The following is a 17,968-nucleotide window of genomic DNA, read 5'->3' as shown; positions in this document are numbered from 1 at the left end:
GTTCTAAAATTTTCATTGATACTTCTAAAATCTGTTTTAAACTCAAATAGGGCAAGTATCTCTTTTTAAACTTTAGATAGGTATTTTTATCCTGAACTGACTTAGTGTAGTGAGAAAACACTATTGGAGACATTTGTGAAACAGAAGAAAGTAAACAATTAAGGCAAATGCAACATCAGACATTGCACTGAACTAGAGAAGTGATCTCAAGCCAGCAGGCGTAGGAATATCCACACCTTTTCAGCTATGTGGCATGAACTCTGGTAATGGACATTTAGCAGATCTACAAGGGAGTAAAGAATCCAGAATCCAGCATATTTAATTAAACTTGCCCAAACATTAACGGAATTAAAAGAAGGGTAATGACAATTCTGAAAGATTCTACAGCCAATGGATAAAAGAAGGGAACCTGGCATATCTCAGCAGAAGATACAACCGTTTCATAGTTAGGAACAATTGAAGAATGCAGTTTCAGTAAAAGGTAAGAAAATAAACCAGTAAAAGGAATGAAAAGACTGCTGAGCCAAGAAGACAAATTGAAGGCCATAGCATCATAAGGAACAAAATGGGCAATCTTTTAAAACAAAATATTACCTAGAAGGAAGGCTTGAGATAATCACAGCCTGTATATGCAGCCATGAAAGAAAAAAATAAAGCAATAAGTAAAAAGCTCATAAACAGGAGGATAGCATTGATCTATCATGAAGGTAACAGGTGTCTCTTCATAGAAAATCCAGGAGTAATTGAATATGTATTGAGAGATATATGTAAGAACATGTCCCTTGAGTAGGAAAAAATGAAGTGAACTACAGTATGAAAAGATAGTTAAATCCAAGTGTTATTTGAGAATACTATATTCTGTCAAGATACTCAAGTATAAAGAAAAATGACAGACATTCAAGAAAGCATTTGAAATAGACACTCATGAGCTGACCTTGAAAAACTTAATGAGAGTAAAATGCTGCGTATTAAGAGGTGAGTCAAAAAGAATATAGGAATGGAGAATACATGCTGAGTATACATTGAAATTATTTAAATATGGAAAAATGCAAAATGGTATTGAGAATTATGGATATAGAAAAAAAGGTATTGTCCTGAACAATATAAAACAATGGTGATAGAAATCAGGAGGTGGCCTGGTGATTCAGTTGTAAGAGAAATTAGGTAGGAAAACTAAAGTCACACAATTCGTTGAAAGGATACATATTTTAAAATGACTTGGGACTTCCCTGGCAGTCCAGTGGTTAAGACTCTGAGCTCCCAATGCAGGGGACCCTGGGTCAGGGAACTAGACCCCACATGATACAACAGCAAGATCCTGCATGCCACAACCAAGACCTGGCACAGCCAAATAAATAAATGTTTTTAATGACTATATTTCATAATCTATTTAAGCTCACAAGCCTTCTTTATTAAATATCTCTTACGATCATAAAAATGTTACATTCATCTAATTCAGTTTTGTTTAATTGCCTTAAATTGAACTAAGATTAAATGCTTTTATTAAAACAGCTTCTGTACTGTTATCGTAGTTAAGATGGCATTTTTTTCCAATTCTGATGAGTATCTGCATTATTGCTTATTTAATGATATTTGTGATGATATTGAGATTAGGGAAGTCTTTTGCACTTTCCTATATTATTTGAATGCTTTTTATAACAAAGCATGTATTATTTTACTCATGGTCGTTTTCTTAAAAACAAGAAACAGGCCTTAAGCTTTTGAACCAGGATGTAATGGTAGTTAGTTCTCAGTAGTACATATGTGTGGAGAAGGCAGTGCCACCCCACTCCAGCACTCTTGCCTGGAAAATCCCATGGGCGGAGGAGCCTGGTAGGCTGCAGTCCATGGGGTCGCTAAGAGTCGGGCATGACTGAACGACTTCACTTTCACTTTTCACTTTCATGCATTGGAGATGGAAATGGCAACCCACTCCAGTGTTCTTGCCTGGAGAATCCCAGGGACGGGGAGCCTGGTGGGCTGCCGTCTATGGGGTCGCACAGAGTCAGACATGACTGAAGTGACTTAGCAGTACATATGTGAATGTTATTTTACTGTATGCTTTTCTGTATTTTTTTCCCCCCAAAATATGGGGTGGAGAGCAATTTTGAAAATTAGTCTTTTTGCTGAATAAAGTAATTCTGAAACATCAGTTGTTACTCCCTACAGCAGCCAAGCCTTTTCTATAGAAGATAGGACGATAAATATTTTCAACTTAATATCCACATGGTTTCTCTGGCAGCTGCTCATCTTTGCCATTGTAATGCAAAAGCAGCCAAAGATAATACGTAGACAAGTGGGTGTGGCTTTGTTTCAATAAAACCCTGTTGACAGAAACAGATTTTTATAAATTTGTAGTTAACTATCCCCTGCTGCAAAACATCACATTTTTGCAAGAGTATTTTATAAAGCAGGGAAAGCTCACCATGAAATTTATTTATGAGTGCACACTTTATAACCCCTATAGATTTGTGTGAAAGGTGTTCTAGTTCTGTTTGTTACCATTGCTCCCTAGATGCTGCATAACATGAAAGGGCAGTTTGCTGAGCATCTTCTTGGAGCTGGATTTGTAAGCAGTAGAAATCCTCAAGATCCAGAATCTAATATAAATTCAGGTACAGCAGGAAATACAGTGTAAATAACTTGCTGCTGTTGTCGGTTGTATCAGTAGTTTACTTTTTTTTTTCCTCTCCCTTCCTACCCCAAATAGATAATGAGAAGATAATTAAAGCTGTCATCTGTGCTGGTTTATATCCCAAAGTTGCTAAAATCCGGCTAAATTTGGGTAAAAAAAGAAAAATGTAAGCATTGAAGACTATTATAATTACTTGTTCTCTCAAACTTTTGAAATCATCTACTATAACACGGCTTGTATTGTACATTTGTTCTTACTTGTAATAGGTCCCTGTTCTTTACTTTGGCTATTGAAGGGAAGGCAAACTGTTTACGGTAGATACCATTGTCCCTCACTGCACATCCCGAAGTCTGTTCCTTTGTCACCCAGTATTCACAAAGAATATTAGTAATGCCAGTGTAAATGTGCTTCCCTGGTGGCTCAGATGGTAAAGAATCCTCCTGCAGTGTGGGAGACCTGGATTTGATCCCTGGGTTGGGAAGATCCCTGGAAGAGGGCATGGAAACCCACCCCAGTATTCTTGCCTCGAGAATCCCCATGGACAAAGGAGCCTGGTGGGCTACAGTGTATGGGGTCACAAAGAATCAGACACAACTGAACGACTAAGCACATAAATATGAGAACAGTAAGCCAGCTGTTAAAAAGCAGTGGCTCAGTGGAACTTGCTTTGGAGTAGATTATGCTTCAGGATTTTTTTTTTTTTCCTTTCTTATGAAACAGATAATCTTGTACTTTAGCTCTTTGGATGAAATTGTGAGGGTTTTACCTATTTTGAGAAATAAAGTATAGCTTTAAATATAGGTCCACATAGAGTCAGCCTCAATGGTAATTGGAGACAACAATAAGGCATATTTTTGCCCAGTAAGCTAACTCATTCTATTGAAAAAAGAAAAACTGAAAGTCAGATATGGCTTGTAGTATGTGAATTGGTGCCAGACTTTTGGAAGACACTTTAGAATTAGGTATCAGCGGTCATTAAATAGTCACTGGCCCAGTGGTTTCATATATTCTAAGGAAGTCATTCCAAATGTTTTTTGCCAAGTATATTGTAAGCAACATAGATGTCTCATAGCAGTGGGAAAATTATGGTTTTATAAGACCTTATTGTATGGCATTTCTGTTAGGTGTAAAAAAAAAATCATTGTATATTGACATAAAATATTTGAACTAATGTTCGGTGAAAGAGTTGGTTGTTCTATACACATGAAAAATATAGACCTCAGAGGTAGCCTAAAGTGCAGTCATTGTTCTAGTGCAGTGGTTCTCAGCATGGGTAATTTTTCCTTCCCAGGGACATTTGACAATTTCTGCAGACGTTGTGGTTTTATAACTGGAGACGCATGTGTTACTGGCATTTAGCACATAGAGGCCAGGGATGCTGTTAAGCATTCCACAGTGCACAAGACAGTCCCCCATAACAAGGAACTCAGCAGTTAAGAGTGCAGATGTTGAGAAGTCTATACTGTTGTACCTGAGAATAGGGTAACATGAATGTTAATCATTGTGATTGGATTATTCACATTTTAAGTGATCTGAGTATTTTTTGACTTTAGTACTTTTTCAAATTCTTCTTCATATATATCCCTAAAATGTACAGGTAGCTTGACATGTTACAGGTAGCTTAAATGTTTGAAATACATTTTGTATATCCCTCTGCCATCCTGGGAAGACTTGATGAAAAAATGTATCAATGGTTCTCTTTGGATTGATGCTTTGTTTTGTAAATGTGCAGGGGTCAGCACATTTTGGCATACTGGCTAAAAAACATCTTTGTGTAAATTTTTGTTGGAAGACAGCCTTGCCTATTCTCTGCCTGCTTACTAGCTACATTAGCAGAGTTGACTAGTTGTGACAGAATGCCCCCAAAGCCTATAAAATACTTTGTCTCTGGTCCCATATAGAAAAAGTTTGCCAAATCTGCGGTTCTAGTGATGTAGGGTTGCAGGATGACATTGGTTAAATTGACTGTGTGGTGAGGAAAAATAATTGATTTTATTCTAAATAATGGCTTATGACTATGGTTGATGATTTTATGGATCCCTAAAACCATGAAAAAGATACCCTCAAAAACAGAGGAGGGATTAATGGATTAACCCTTTATAATGTAATTACCAATGATTATATAACAATACTATCTCATATCTCCTTGTTGAATAATATTAACTAAAGACTCCTACAGATTGAGGTGAAATCTTTAACTATCAAGGCAAAGACCCCCTAAGAATGGAGAGACTGTTCTGGAGCTGTGTATGTTTATTTCAAGTATTCCTGTTTTGAAATGGGGCTGGAGGTTCAGTGAATGTGAGGCCATTTAAAACATATTTTAGAACAGGTTTTTAAAAATCAGAACTACGTTTTAAACAAAATTCTCCGTTTTTTAATTTTACTTGTCTGGGTGTGTAACCTGTGGATTTTTTTTTAAATTGATCATTTCAGTTATTCCGTAAATTGAGGGTGGTTTATCAGTCCTTGGGGTCACAAAGAGTTGACACGACTGAGCGACTTCACTTTCACTTTTCACTTTCATGCATTGGAGATGGAAATGGCAACCCACTCCAGTGTTTCTTGCCTGGAGAATCCCAGGGACGGGGGGAGCCTGGTGGGCTGCTGTCTATGGGGTTGCACAGAGTCGGACACGACTGAAGCGACTTAGCAGTAGCAGCAGTATCAGTATTATGATTTACAGTAAAATGTACAGACTATTCTCTTGGTCTGATTCACTTAGAATTCTCTCAGGTATTTATTTCATTCTTTGTCTTTTAATAGTGTATATATATAAACATGATGGAATATTTTGTCACTTTTCTAATATGTTGAGTAATTATACCTATAAGAGGATTTGTTTTATGATTTAGAGTGTTCATATTTATCTGATACTTTTCCATGTCTTATTAAAATAAAAATTCTCTTTCCTTAAATATAAGTTTGGAAATATATAATGCAGAAATAAGCTAAACTCATCTGGAGTTTCTTTTGATTCTGGGATGGTTTGGAGTTCTCCAGAGTGTTTTGTTGTTTTTTTTTTTAAACTACATTTTAACTTTTTTTAAAGGGTGAAAGTTTACACAAAAACTGATGGAGTAGTTGCTATTCATCCTAAATCTGTTAACGTGGAACAAACTGAGTTTAACTACAACTGGCTTATCTATCACCTGAAGATGAGGACAAGTAGTGTAAGTGAATGTATAAAATAGCCATGGATCTGAATAACAGTCTTGTGTTTTTAAAATTGTTTAGTTTTCATAATTACAAACAAACTTGTTTTCTTAAAGAAATTTTTTTTTTTTTATTGGCGGATAATTGCTTTACAGTGTTTGGTGGTCTCTGCCGTACATCAGCGTAAATCAACTATAATTATGTATGTATACCCCCTTCCCGCCATTCCATCCCTCTAGGGCATCGCAGCGCGCCAGGCTGTGTTATATAGCAGCTTCGCACTAGTTACCTGTTTTATATTTGGTAGTGTATATATGGCAATGCTACTTTCTCAGTTTGTCCTGGCCTCTCTTCCCCCAACTGTGTCCATGAGTCTGTTCTCTACATCTGCATCTCTATTTCTTCTCTGTAAATAGGTTCATCAGTACTATTTTTTTTAGATTCCATATATATGTGTTAATATATGATACTTGTTTTTCTCTTTTTGACTGACTTCATTCTGTGTAACAGGCTGTTGGTTCATGCACCTTACCACAGTTGACTCAAATTCATTTCTTATTATGACTGAGTCTTATTCCATTGTATGTATGTACCACAGCTTCTTTATCCACTCACCTGTGGATGGACATCTAGGTTGCTTTGTCCTAGCTATTGTGAACAGTGCTGCAGTGAACATTGGGGTACATGTGTCTCTTTGAATTGTGGTTTTCTCAGGTTATAAATGCCCGGTAGTGGGATTGCTGGGTCATCCGGTAGTTTTATTCCTAAGTTTATTAAGGAATATCCTAAAAATTTTTTTTTTCCAACAAGACTTACAATGTCCTCAAGCAAATAACCTGTACTTTTAATATGTGCAAATCTGTTGTAATGGATCTTTCTATTTTAATTAACAGAAGGTTATTTGATTTTCATAATTTTCTTTCAGAACCTATTTTTCAAGAAATACTGACATTTTATGGTATATAGGAGTTCAGTGTATGAAGAATTTTATTGACTTGTCAATATAACTTATAAATACTGCTCAGAATATTAAGTGGGAATTTTGTTAATATATAAATAAAAAGACCTTCAGCTACATTATTGTTTTGGTTTTATCACTTAGAAAAATACTTTGTTTCCAGAATAGTGCTATTGATTGAATTGAAACAAAAATATAAAACTCCTTTGTTGTCTGAAGTAATGAAAAATGACTTGTTTAAAATTATATATATATATTAAAATTAGTCTGTATTTTCACTGACAGGATAATAATAATACCTGTTTTAGAAGAAAAACACTATAATTGATACTAGTGATTTTACTGGATTAGTGTGACAATAATCCTTTCTGATTCCTTGACTGTATTAACTTGCCTTACTTTTCATTATAGATATACTTGTATGACTGCACAGAAGTTTCCCCATACTGTCTCTTGTTCTTTGGAGGTGATATATCCATCCAGAAAGATAATGATCAGGAAACTATTGCTGTAGATGAGTGGATAATCTTTCAGTCTCCAGCAAGAATTGCCCATCTTGTTAAGGTGACTGACTTCACATGATTGTCTTTGATTCTGCATGCAAGTTAGTATACAGTCTTGTGTTTTTGTTTATCCAAGTGTTGTACATGTTACATTAAATATTCCTTGCTTTATTTCAACAGATGAAATTGTGTTGAGAAATCGATTTATAGTTTTTCTGAATTGGTTTTTGAGATAGTTACAAATGACTAGCTAATAGCTTATGAAATTTCTTGTACCAGATCAAGTCACTTTTATTTATTACACTGTTTGATAGTACATCTGCCTTCATTGAATGTGTATACTTTTTCCAACTTCAGGAATTAAGAAAGGAACTAGATATCCTTCTGCAAGAGAAGATTGAAAGTCCCCATCCTGTAGACTGGAAGGACACTAAATCAAGAGACTGTGCAGTACTCTCAGCTATTATAGACTTGATCAAAACACAAGAAAAAGCAACTCCCAGGAACTTGCCACCACGTTTCCAGGATGGATATTACAGCTGACAGGTTTTCTCTGGTGCCCTGAAAAGCCAATTTTACAGCCATCTTCCATCACGGTTTAACTTTGGGCCAGATGCCAAACCCTAGGACATGAATAATTTAATGTGTATAAGGTAGAAACCTTTAGTAGGTAGTAAAGACTTAATGTGCATGAATTAACAGTTGTCTGTAGCTACTATAAATACACCATATATAGCAGTAAGTTCTCTGATCATACACTCTTATTGTGGTCATGTCCACATTTTGAGAATATTCCTTTTATGTACTTTGAATGTTGTACCACTTGAGAACGTCCTTTGTTATGAAATATTAATCTTTCTGCCCTTAATGACTGAGTATAGAATCAGTAAAACTAGAATGATTAGCCAAAAAGCAGTGTCAAATAAGAATTTCAGTACATCCACATTTTTTCTAATGAAACTTCTATCAGAAGTTAATTAATTTGTTGTAATAAAGTCCAGTATGTAATAAAATGTACAGTGTATAAATCTCAGCTAGCTTTTTGGCTTGGTTTCTGCATCTCCACCTGTCCCTTGGTTTGTTTGATTTTTTTTTTTTTAATCTTTTCAGAATATATTTTTATCCTTTTTATATCACCCTGTGTAGCATAATGTAGCAATAGAGAGCATGAGTCTAGAGCCTGACCACCTAAGTTCAAATTTTAGCACTGTCACTTACCCCGGATCTTAGGCAAATTACTTGGCTTCTCTCTGTTCCCATTTTCTTTATCTGTAAAATACAGATAACAGTTGTGAGAATTAAATACCTTGTTATATGTAAAGTGCATAGCTTAGTATCTGGCACGTATTGGGTACTTACTAAATGGTAGTTATGTACTCACTTAATGGTAGTTACTCGTCCATGAAACTTTTTGTTAATGATCCATTAGGTTACACTTCTTCTCCTCATGCTCTGAGTGCTATTTTATACTCTTAGCCAGTGGTAGCTAGTCTGACATGTACTGTGCAGCCCTGTCAGATTTAGACAAATACAAATACTGTCCTTTGTCAAACAGCCTTTTTGTCCTTCCCTTCCTGTTTGCTTGTCCATGTGTCCCCTCCTCTGTGCAGCCTTGTTCCCAGGGATGTTGGACCCTCTTCCCCAAGGGTGAGTCATGCTTGGTCTAAGCCAATCATGCATGGTCTTCTCCTTATAAGTAACTCTTGAGGCATGCATATGTGGACCTGTCCTGTCTGATGTCAGCTGAGAAGAGGGCTGCACTGGGGGCATCTGAGAAAGATCTTCCTCACTAATACTTTGAGGAGGAAGTTCTGCACTCCTCCTTTGGACATTATTTTGGCTGTATTTGGCACTTAAAACTGCTATAGCCATCTTAGAATTACTAGGTTGGCTCAGCAGGCAGGTGGAAATCAGCCTTGTCCTTGATAACACCAGTGAGCTGTTGAATTATCCAACTGTGCAACTGCCCTGCACATTGACTTACTCTGATGACAGTAAACCCTTTATTGTTTTAATTAGCCACTTTTAGTAGAAAGCGTGGTAAGTGCAACACCTGACTATCCATCATTGAGTGTTGTTTGCTGAGGCTTCTATCTCTATCATTTATTTTGTGATCCTAACAGGTTGACCTTTATATCTGAGAAAAGATGTAAAAGTTGTAGTATTGGAAATACTGTAAAAAGACAAACCTTGGAAGAACACCCTGGTATACACAGATTTTGTTGTGCCTTCCAAAGAAGCCGGGGAAAAGGAGTATCATATGATGACTGTGATGATCTTAATAGCACTGCTTCAGGTAGTGCTCCCATTTTGGGGAATGTATGTCAACCTATCATTTCCTCCTAGGGTCCTGAATATTTTTGTGTTCTAAGTCCATTCTCTTGGCCAGTATCCCCAAAGTGATTTGTCTCTCACTGAATTCTTATTCTGCGTCATATTGTGGCATGTTAGTTTTGGCCCTAAACTCAAGGTGATAATTAGGTACTATTTGTTCTATTAGAATGTTTTTATGTTTGTGGTTTTTTTTTTTTTCTTTTACTATACAGTTTAAATTCAGTTATTTGGCCAAAATGGTCTTTGCAGAAAGCAGTTAAAAAAGATTACTTGTTAATTAGTTCTGTGTTCACACACCAATATTTAGTCTCCACAAATGGGGAAGATGTTCCTGAAGGACTGTTTAACAGATGAGCTATTTAGAGGGGTCAAAGGACTTACTTATCACCTCTAATTTATGTCTTCTCTGCAACCAGTCAAGATGGAAATTTTAACTGATGGTGCTATTTATGTTTTTTGTTTACAGAATAGGATGTAACTTAGTGAAAAATGTATTCCATGTCTTAGCATTATCTGTTATTTTGTAGTTTTAAAGAATAAGACATTAAGAAGAAAAATCTGTTTGGCTCACCATTCTGATACCAAGGATAACTCTTGGAAAAAATAACTCTGAAACAGAAACTTATGAGAGGAAAAGGCACTGAATAATCTTTTTTTTAAAAAAAGTCTTTGAAAAGTGAATCCATATAACACCTTCTTAATCATTAACTTGGGCAAAAGCTCTAGACGCATTTGTACCAATTAATGCAAGTGATTTTCTCTTCTTCATTTTTAAAACAAAGTCCACCCTACAAGTTTGAATAATAAGAGAGTTGTAGGAGGAATTTATGTACTCTATTGCCCAAAGTAAATGGTAATCCTTCTGCTCTTGAGCTCTAGTTTGTGTATATATATAAGTAATTGTGATCATGTAGTATAATCATATTTATAATATACTAATTGTTTTTACATGGCATTTTTATTCCGATTTTAAAAATAAATATTCATTATAGAATATTTGAAAATTCAACATATAAAAAATGTTACTGTTACATACTTTTTTAATAAGCTTGAAGATATTATTTTAATAAAGTTACCCAAGTATAATTCTGTTAATTTTGTCAAATGTTTTAAGTCATAATTGTTACCCTGATACGGAATATTCCTGTCACCTAAAAATGTCCTTTGTTTCCCTTGCAGTCAGTCCCCTGCTCCCACTTTCACCCATTGGAAACCATTGATCTGCTTTTGGTCACTAGAAAATTCAAAAGTTTTGCCTTTTCTAGAATTTCAAATAAATGGAACAATATATAGTCTTCTGTGTTCGGCTCTTTCAGTTAACAAAAAATGCTTTTGAGATATTTATGTTGCTAAATGTATCAGAAGTTAGATCCTTTTTATTGTTTAGTAGTATTTAGTAGTAGTGTTTGTTACACTGTAGCTTGTTTTATTTTGTTTAGGATTTATTTTTGTCTTTATTTATGGCTACACTGGGTCTTAGTTGCTGCATATGGGCTTTTCTGTAGTTGCATTGAGCAGGGCCTGCTCTCTGGTTGCAGAGTACAGGGTTCTCATTGCAGTAGTTTCTTGTAGCAGAACACAGGCTCTAGGCACGCAGGCTTCAGTAGCTGCAGCTCATGGGCCTTGTTGTTCCACGGCATGTGTTCACGGCATGTGTTTTCTTTCCGGACCAGAGATTGAACCTGCATTGGCAGGTTATTTCTTTACCACGGAGCCACCAGGGAAGCCCATCACAGCTTGTTTATTGATTCACCAGTTGATGGACCTTTGTGAGTTATCTTTAATTTTTTTTTGCTGTTACAAGTAAAGTTATTTTTATATGTATACAGGTCTGTGTGTAGACAGATAACTTTCATGTCTCTGGGATAAGTACCTATGGTTAGGATTGCTGTGTTATATTGTATTTAAGTTTATAAGAAATCGCCAAACTGACTTCCACAGTAGGTGTTTCATTCTACACATCTACACTCCATATGTTATGATTCCAAATGTTTCAAACCCTCACCAGTACTTGCCTTGAACGGTTGTGGAGTCTCATAGCCCACTGTGATTTTGTTTTGTATTTCTATAATGATCGGTGATGAACATATTTCATGTACTTACTTGCTGTTTTCCTTGGTTGTCCTATATGTGTGTTCTGATCTGATTTTCCACCTCATGTTGTTAAGTAATTGGGACTTTAGGGATATTAGAGAGGAAGGATTATTCTCTGTGAATTTTAGAAGTGCAGAAAATTTAAAGCCATTGACCTGAATATGGCAAAATGTGCCATTCTTCACTGGCTAGTACAGTGGAAGGGTTAAGCCACTGTTACCAGGTGCCAGAAGAGAATTCAGAAGGAGCTGTCTTTTTTAAAGATGTGGCAAAAACACCGCAAAGCAAGCAGCTACAACTTTAGAGAGGGGTTTCTCTTCTGGGCATCAGCAAATATAGGCATTTTTACAGCTGATGGAAATGCAAATAAATAGTCCTACGTGAACACTGGTGCAGCAGAACAAAATAGCACTAGAAACTACAGGGTTCAAAAGCGGATTTTCTCTGATCCCTGGGAACCATGCTATCCATGCAGAGTCCCTGAATCTTTAGTCTTAGTACCTTAGCTGTTAAACTGAGAACAACTAGAGCAGCCTTCTGTGGGAGAGAAACACCAGGTTTAGAGGTCATGATGTCAAGAGGTTGCACATCCACCGTGAGGAAAAGAACAGGGCATAAGACAAAACTGTTCTTGTTTGGGTAAGGGATGGGCGTGAGCGAAGACAGCTGATGCAGAAGCACCGCAGAACCAACCTTTAAGACTGCTTAGAGTTTTGGTAGTTGGTGGTTTTCAATGAACTGGCCCACTTTGTCAATGTTGTGGAATATATGTGAAGTTGAGTATCTTCTTACCAATATCTGTCAAATCTACCACAATATGTGGTCTTCCATTCCTGACATTGACAGTCTCTTTTTTCGTCAGCTTGCTAAAAGGTGTATCAATTGTACTCGTCTTTTCAAAGAACTAGCTATTTGTTTCACTGATTTTCTATTTTCACTTTCATTGATTTCTATATATATATATGATTTCTATATCCTTTTTTCCTTCCTTCTGCTTGTGTTTACATTTTTTTTTATTTCTAATTTCTTGAGGTGGCAGCTTAGATTTAAGTGTTTAGTGCCATAAATCCCTTTCTAAAACACTGCTTTAGCCCCAACATACATGTTTCAATGTCTCGTGCCATTCAATCAGTATATTTTTTATGTCCTCAATATATTTCCCTCTTAACAGATTGAGTGTGCTGTTTAATTTTCAAGTGATTAAAGATTTCTCTGTGACATTTCTGTTAATTTCTAGTTTGGTTCTTCTATGGTAGTTGGAAAACAGTTCTTTTAATTATTTTTTTAAAATAATTTTATTTTTGACTGTGGTGGGTCTTGCTGCGTGGACTTTCCTCTAGTTGCAGGAGGTGGGGCTGCTCTCTGATTGCAGTGCACAGCCTTCTCTTGTGAAATTTGAGCTCTAGGGTGAGCAGGCTTCAGTAGTTGCAGCTTCCAGGCTTAGTTGCTCTGTGGCATGTGGGATTGAACTCTGCTGCATTGGCAGATGGATTCTTTACCTCTCAGGCACCAGGGAAACCCTGATTTCAATTCTTTTAAATTTGTCAAGTTTATTCCCCAGAGTGTGATCTATCTTGGTGAATGTTATATATCCGCATGAAAAGAAAGTATAACCTCCTGTTTCTGGGTGGAGTGTTCCCTAAGTTGATGTCAGTTAGGTCTCATTCCTTGATGTCGTTCAGTTCTATACCATTACCCACTGTACTGTGGATTTGTCTGTTTTCTCCCTTGAGTTCTGTTAGTTTTTGATCATGTATTTTGAAGCTCCAGTATTTGGTACTTACACACTTGGGGTTACATCTTTTTCACAGAATGACCCTTTTATTGTTAGGTAGTATTCTTTGTTCCTGGTAATTTGCTCTGCTTTATGTTCTAGTGTAGCCCCTCCAGATTTCTTTTGATTGGCATTTGCTTGATACTACCTTTTTTCCATTCATTTACTCTATACTTACCGTTATAATTGCATTTGAACTGTTTCCAAAAGTTGACAGCATATAGTTAGGTCACTTTTAAAATCTGTCAGTATCTCCCTTTTAATTAATATATTTATATCACTTAGATTTTCTGTGTGCCATTTTGTTTTTTGGTTCTCTCTTCGTTCCTCTCTTTGCTTTTTCTTGCCTTCCTATGGTTAGTTACCTGACAGTTTATTTTTATTTATTAAAGTTTATTAAAGTATTCCACTTTACCTTGTCTGTCGTTTATCAGCATATCTCTGTAAAGTTTTTGCTTGCTCTGTGGATTACAGTGGACTTCCCAAGTGGCTCAGCAGTTTAAAAAAAAAAATCCCTCTGCAATGCAGGTCATAACGGGTTCGATCTCTGGGTCAGGAAGATCAGCTGGAGGAGAAAATGGCAACCCACTCCAGTATTCTTGCTAGGAAAATCCCATGGGCAGAGGAGCCTGGTGGGCCACAGTCTGTAGGGTTGCAAAGAGTTGGACACAACTGAGCACATGATTATAGTATACATGTATTGCTTTAGTTTTTCCTAAATATTTAGTTTTCCCAAACGAACTGTTAGTGAAGGTAGCTCAGTTGTGTCCAACTCTTTGTGACCCCATGGACTGTACTGTTCATGAAATTCTCCAGGCCAGAATACTGGAGTGGGTAGCCTTTCCCTTCTCCAGGGGGGGTCTTCCCAACCCAGGGATCAAACCCAGGTCCCCTGCATTGAAGGAGGAACTGTTTAAAGACTATATTTTTTAGAGAAATCTAAGGTTTACAGGAAAACTGATCAAACTGTATACTTTTACTCCCTTTTAACTTCCCCTATTATTAGCATTTTAGTACATTTGTTACAATGGATGAGCCAACATTAATGCATTATTAACTAAAATCCATGGTTTCCATTAGGGCTCATTCTCGGTATTGTATATTTGAACAAATGTATGATGACATATATTCACCATGACTTAACCATGCAGAATACTTTCACTACCCTGAAAAAAGTCCTCTGTGCTCCACTTAATCCTCCTTTCTTCTCCCTGAACCCCTAGCTCTCATGGATCCTTTTATTGTCTCCATGGTTTTGCCTTTTTGAAAATGTTACATACTTGGAGTCATTTAATGTATAGCTTTTTCACATTGGCAACTCTTCCTTACTAATAAGCATTTAAGGTCCTTTCATATCTTTATGGCTTGCTAGCACATTTATTGCTGGTTAATATCCCATTGTCTGGATGTACCACAGTTTATCTGTTCATCTATTGAAGATTATCTTGGTTGCTTCCAACTTTGGCCATTATAAATAATGCTGAGATAATTTTTGTGTAGATATTTCTGCGGACATAGTTTTCAACTCATTTGGTTAAGTATCACGGAATGTGATTGCTGCATCGTATGGTAAGTGTTTAGCCCTCTAAGAAACTGCCAAACTGTCTCCCATTGGCTTTTGCATTCCCACCAGCAGTGAATGCCCCGAGTCCTCACCTGTATTTGGTATTGTCAGAATTTTAGTCATTCTCTCATTTTAATATTGTAGTTGCATAATAATATATGATCTTGAACATCTTTTTCATATGCTCATTTGCTATCTATATATCTTTGAGTTTTCCATATTTTTGCCCATTTTTAATTGGGTTTTCTAATTATTTAGTTTTAAGAGTCCTTTGTATACTTCAGATGCTAATCCTTTACCCAGATTTTTTTCAAGATTTTTTCTGTGGATTGTTTTTTCATTCTCCTTTTAATGAAATTCACCTTACCAGTTTTTTCTTTCATTGATCATGTCTTTGGTGTTTAAGAAGTCATCTCCAAACCCAAAATCACCCTGACTTTCCCCTGTATTATTTTTTAGGAGTTTTACACTTTTACATCTTAAAAAGTTTCCAAATAAATGGATAGTTCTTAATTTTTGTTACTGATTTCCAATTTAACTATTTTATAATCAGAAACCATTCTGTATAACTTCAGTCCTTTAAAATTTGTTGAAACTTGTCTTACAATTCAGGAAATAGTCAAATTTAAATATTCTACCTGTGCATTAATGTATGTGCTGAAATTGTTGCAGCATGTCCTAGAAAAGCCTATTATATTATTTCCATCTTATACACTTTCATTGATTTTTATCTATTTTTTATACTTTTTATTTTTCACATCAAATGAGACAGCTATGTTAAAGTCTCAAGCTGTGACTTTGGACTTGTTATATTTTTGCTTTTACTTATGTTGAGAACATATCATTGCATGCTAAGTCACTTCAGTCGTGTCCGACTCTGCGACCCCATGGACTGTAGCCCGCCAGGCTCCTCTGTCCATGGGTTTCTCCAGGCAAGAATACCGGAGTGGGTTGCCTTTTCCTTCTCCCAACATATCAGTGGAAGAATATATATTTAAAATTGTCACATAATATCTTCCTGGCTAAATGAAACTTTATGTAGGCTGTATCCCTAGTCATACGTTTTATTTTACAGATGGTTGTATATTGATATAGCCACAGGTAGTGAATGTTACCATGTTCTGCCCAAACCTCCGTCAGGAACTGCCAGCAACCAACAGCTTTTGCTCATCAGCCATGTACAGGAATTGTCCTTGGCTGAAGGAAGTCGTCTCAGCCAAAGGCATGTCCCCTTTCTGGACACAGCCAGCATCCTTTGTTAAGAACAAAATTGCCAAGACCCACCCCCTTGCCAAAGCCCCTCTTTCTCCTCTCCTCTGAGACTCCAGGTAAATCTTTGCACTCACCACCTGTCCTCTCCATGCTTCCCTGTGGGTTTCTTCTAGCCTCTCTTCCAGTTCTCCAATAGCTTTTAACTGTCAAATCTGACATTAAACCTACTTGCATAATTTCTAGTTTTTTCTTTTTTTTCTGTCACTTCTTGTGGTTAATTATTTATTGCTTTTTGAAGTTTGGCTTTATCTCCATGTTTAAGCATGCTCAATCATGTCCAACTTTTCGCTACCCTATGTTGTAGCCTGCTAGGCTCCTCTGAGGTTTTTTTTTTTTTTTGCTTAAACTTTCATTTGAGAATTTGTTTTTTGGAAATAATTGAGAACTAAGATGATGGTAGCTTTCTTCAGAATGAGGTTTTGTTTCCTCTGAAGGACCTTGGTATGCCATAATCCCAAAAAGTGAAGCTTGAGATTCTTGAGTTTCCTCTCCAGAGTAAGCCCTTTGGGGACCACACCCACAAAAAGGAAGCGGTGGTAGGTACTGTGGCCTGTGTTACTTAGCGCACGGAGGATGGGCTAAAGAGGAAGGTGCATCTTGCTACTCCAGAGATGATACTCCGTATCGCTCTGCTCCCCTCGTCTGTTACTACCTGAGTGAAAATGCAACAGAGATGCCTTTATAGCTCCTATCACACAGCTCTGTTTTAGCTGCAAAGACTGCTGGAAAACTAGCATTTTAAGGTGTTGTAAAGAGTGTTGCAGACAGAATCCTAAGACAAGCCCCATGATCTCTGCTTCCTAGGTGTTGACATCTCCAATTAGGTTTACTGCATGGCCAAATAATTACGCAGATCTAATTAAGGTCCCAAATCAGCTGAATTTGAGTTCATAAGGGAGATTTTTCTGAGGGTCTAATAACATGAGTTTTAAAAAAGTTTTCTCCAGCTGGTAGCATAAGATGAGAGAGATTCCACGTGTGAGAAGGACTGAACATGCCACTGCTGCCTTGAAGGCAGAAAGAGCCACACAGCAAGGCAGTCTAGTCCCTGGAAGCGGTGAGCACTGGCCCACCTGCCCTCCCTCCAGCAGCCAGCAAGGAAACGGGCTCCACACAGCAATCACAAGGAATGGAACTCGGCAAGTAATGGGTAGGAGCTGCAAAGCAGTCAGGCCACCGCTGTGATTCCCGTCTTACGAGACTAAATGCAGAGAATTCAGCCAAGCCATCCTAAACTTCTTACGTTAGAACTGAGAAACCATAAAGGAATGTTATTTTAAGCCACTGAGTTTGTGGAAATAATAGTCATTCTTTGTCTTCCACCAAGATTCACAAAGGGGTAAAATGTCCCAAGTACAAAGGTTCAGATACTGGGTGGCCAAAGTGAACAATAAGGTGTTTATTCCAAGGGTTAATAACTAAATGATTTGAGATAAGCTATTCAGTCATGAGGTTTTGTGGAAACTCTTAAGAAATAGGATGGCCCAGTTCTTAAAAATGCCCCAGCGTTTTAGAGCAACTGAGGCCCACATGTATCCAAAAAAGATCAGACAGACAGCTTTCATACTAGCTACAGATACCTTTTGAGTAGAAGTCTGATTTAGCTCAAAATGCAGCAAACTTAAATGTACTAAAATGAACATGTCCTACAGTAAATTAAATCACATCAGCACGAAAG

At 36.9% G+C, this 17,968-nt stretch overlaps 1 protein-coding gene across 2 annotated transcripts in view; it reads left to right on the top strand.

The window, feature by feature from the left end:
- The window catches only part of DHX36 (DEAH-box helicase 36), a 44,851-nt gene extending 36,566 nt beyond the window's left edge, over positions 1-8,285 (top strand). For both annotated transcript variants that reach the window (XM_086317547.1, XM_086317550.1), the window contains 5 exons: positions 2,516-2,615; positions 2,711-2,801; positions 5,688-5,808; positions 7,161-7,313; positions 7,610-8,285. In XM_086317547.1, coding sequence (XP_086173673.1) covers positions 2,516-2,615; positions 2,711-2,801; positions 5,688-5,808; positions 7,161-7,313; positions 7,610-7,795 — 651 coding nt within the window. In that variant the 3' untranslated portion in view covers positions 7,796-8,285. The remainder of the gene's footprint in view (positions 1-2,515; positions 2,616-2,710; positions 2,802-5,687; positions 5,809-7,160; positions 7,314-7,609) is intronic.
- Positions 8,286-17,968: the final 9,683 nt, after the last annotated feature.

The sequence above is a fragment of the Bos grunniens genome, chromosome 1 (genome assembly GCF_055505025.1).
Source record: "Bos grunniens cultivar Pamir isolate PY7600 chromosome 1, Bosgru_T2T1.0, whole genome shotgun sequence".
Taxonomy (NCBI): Eukaryota; Metazoa; Chordata; class Mammalia; order Artiodactyla; family Bovidae; genus Bos; species Bos grunniens.
This window is presented reverse-complemented; position numbering and strand designations above follow the sequence as displayed.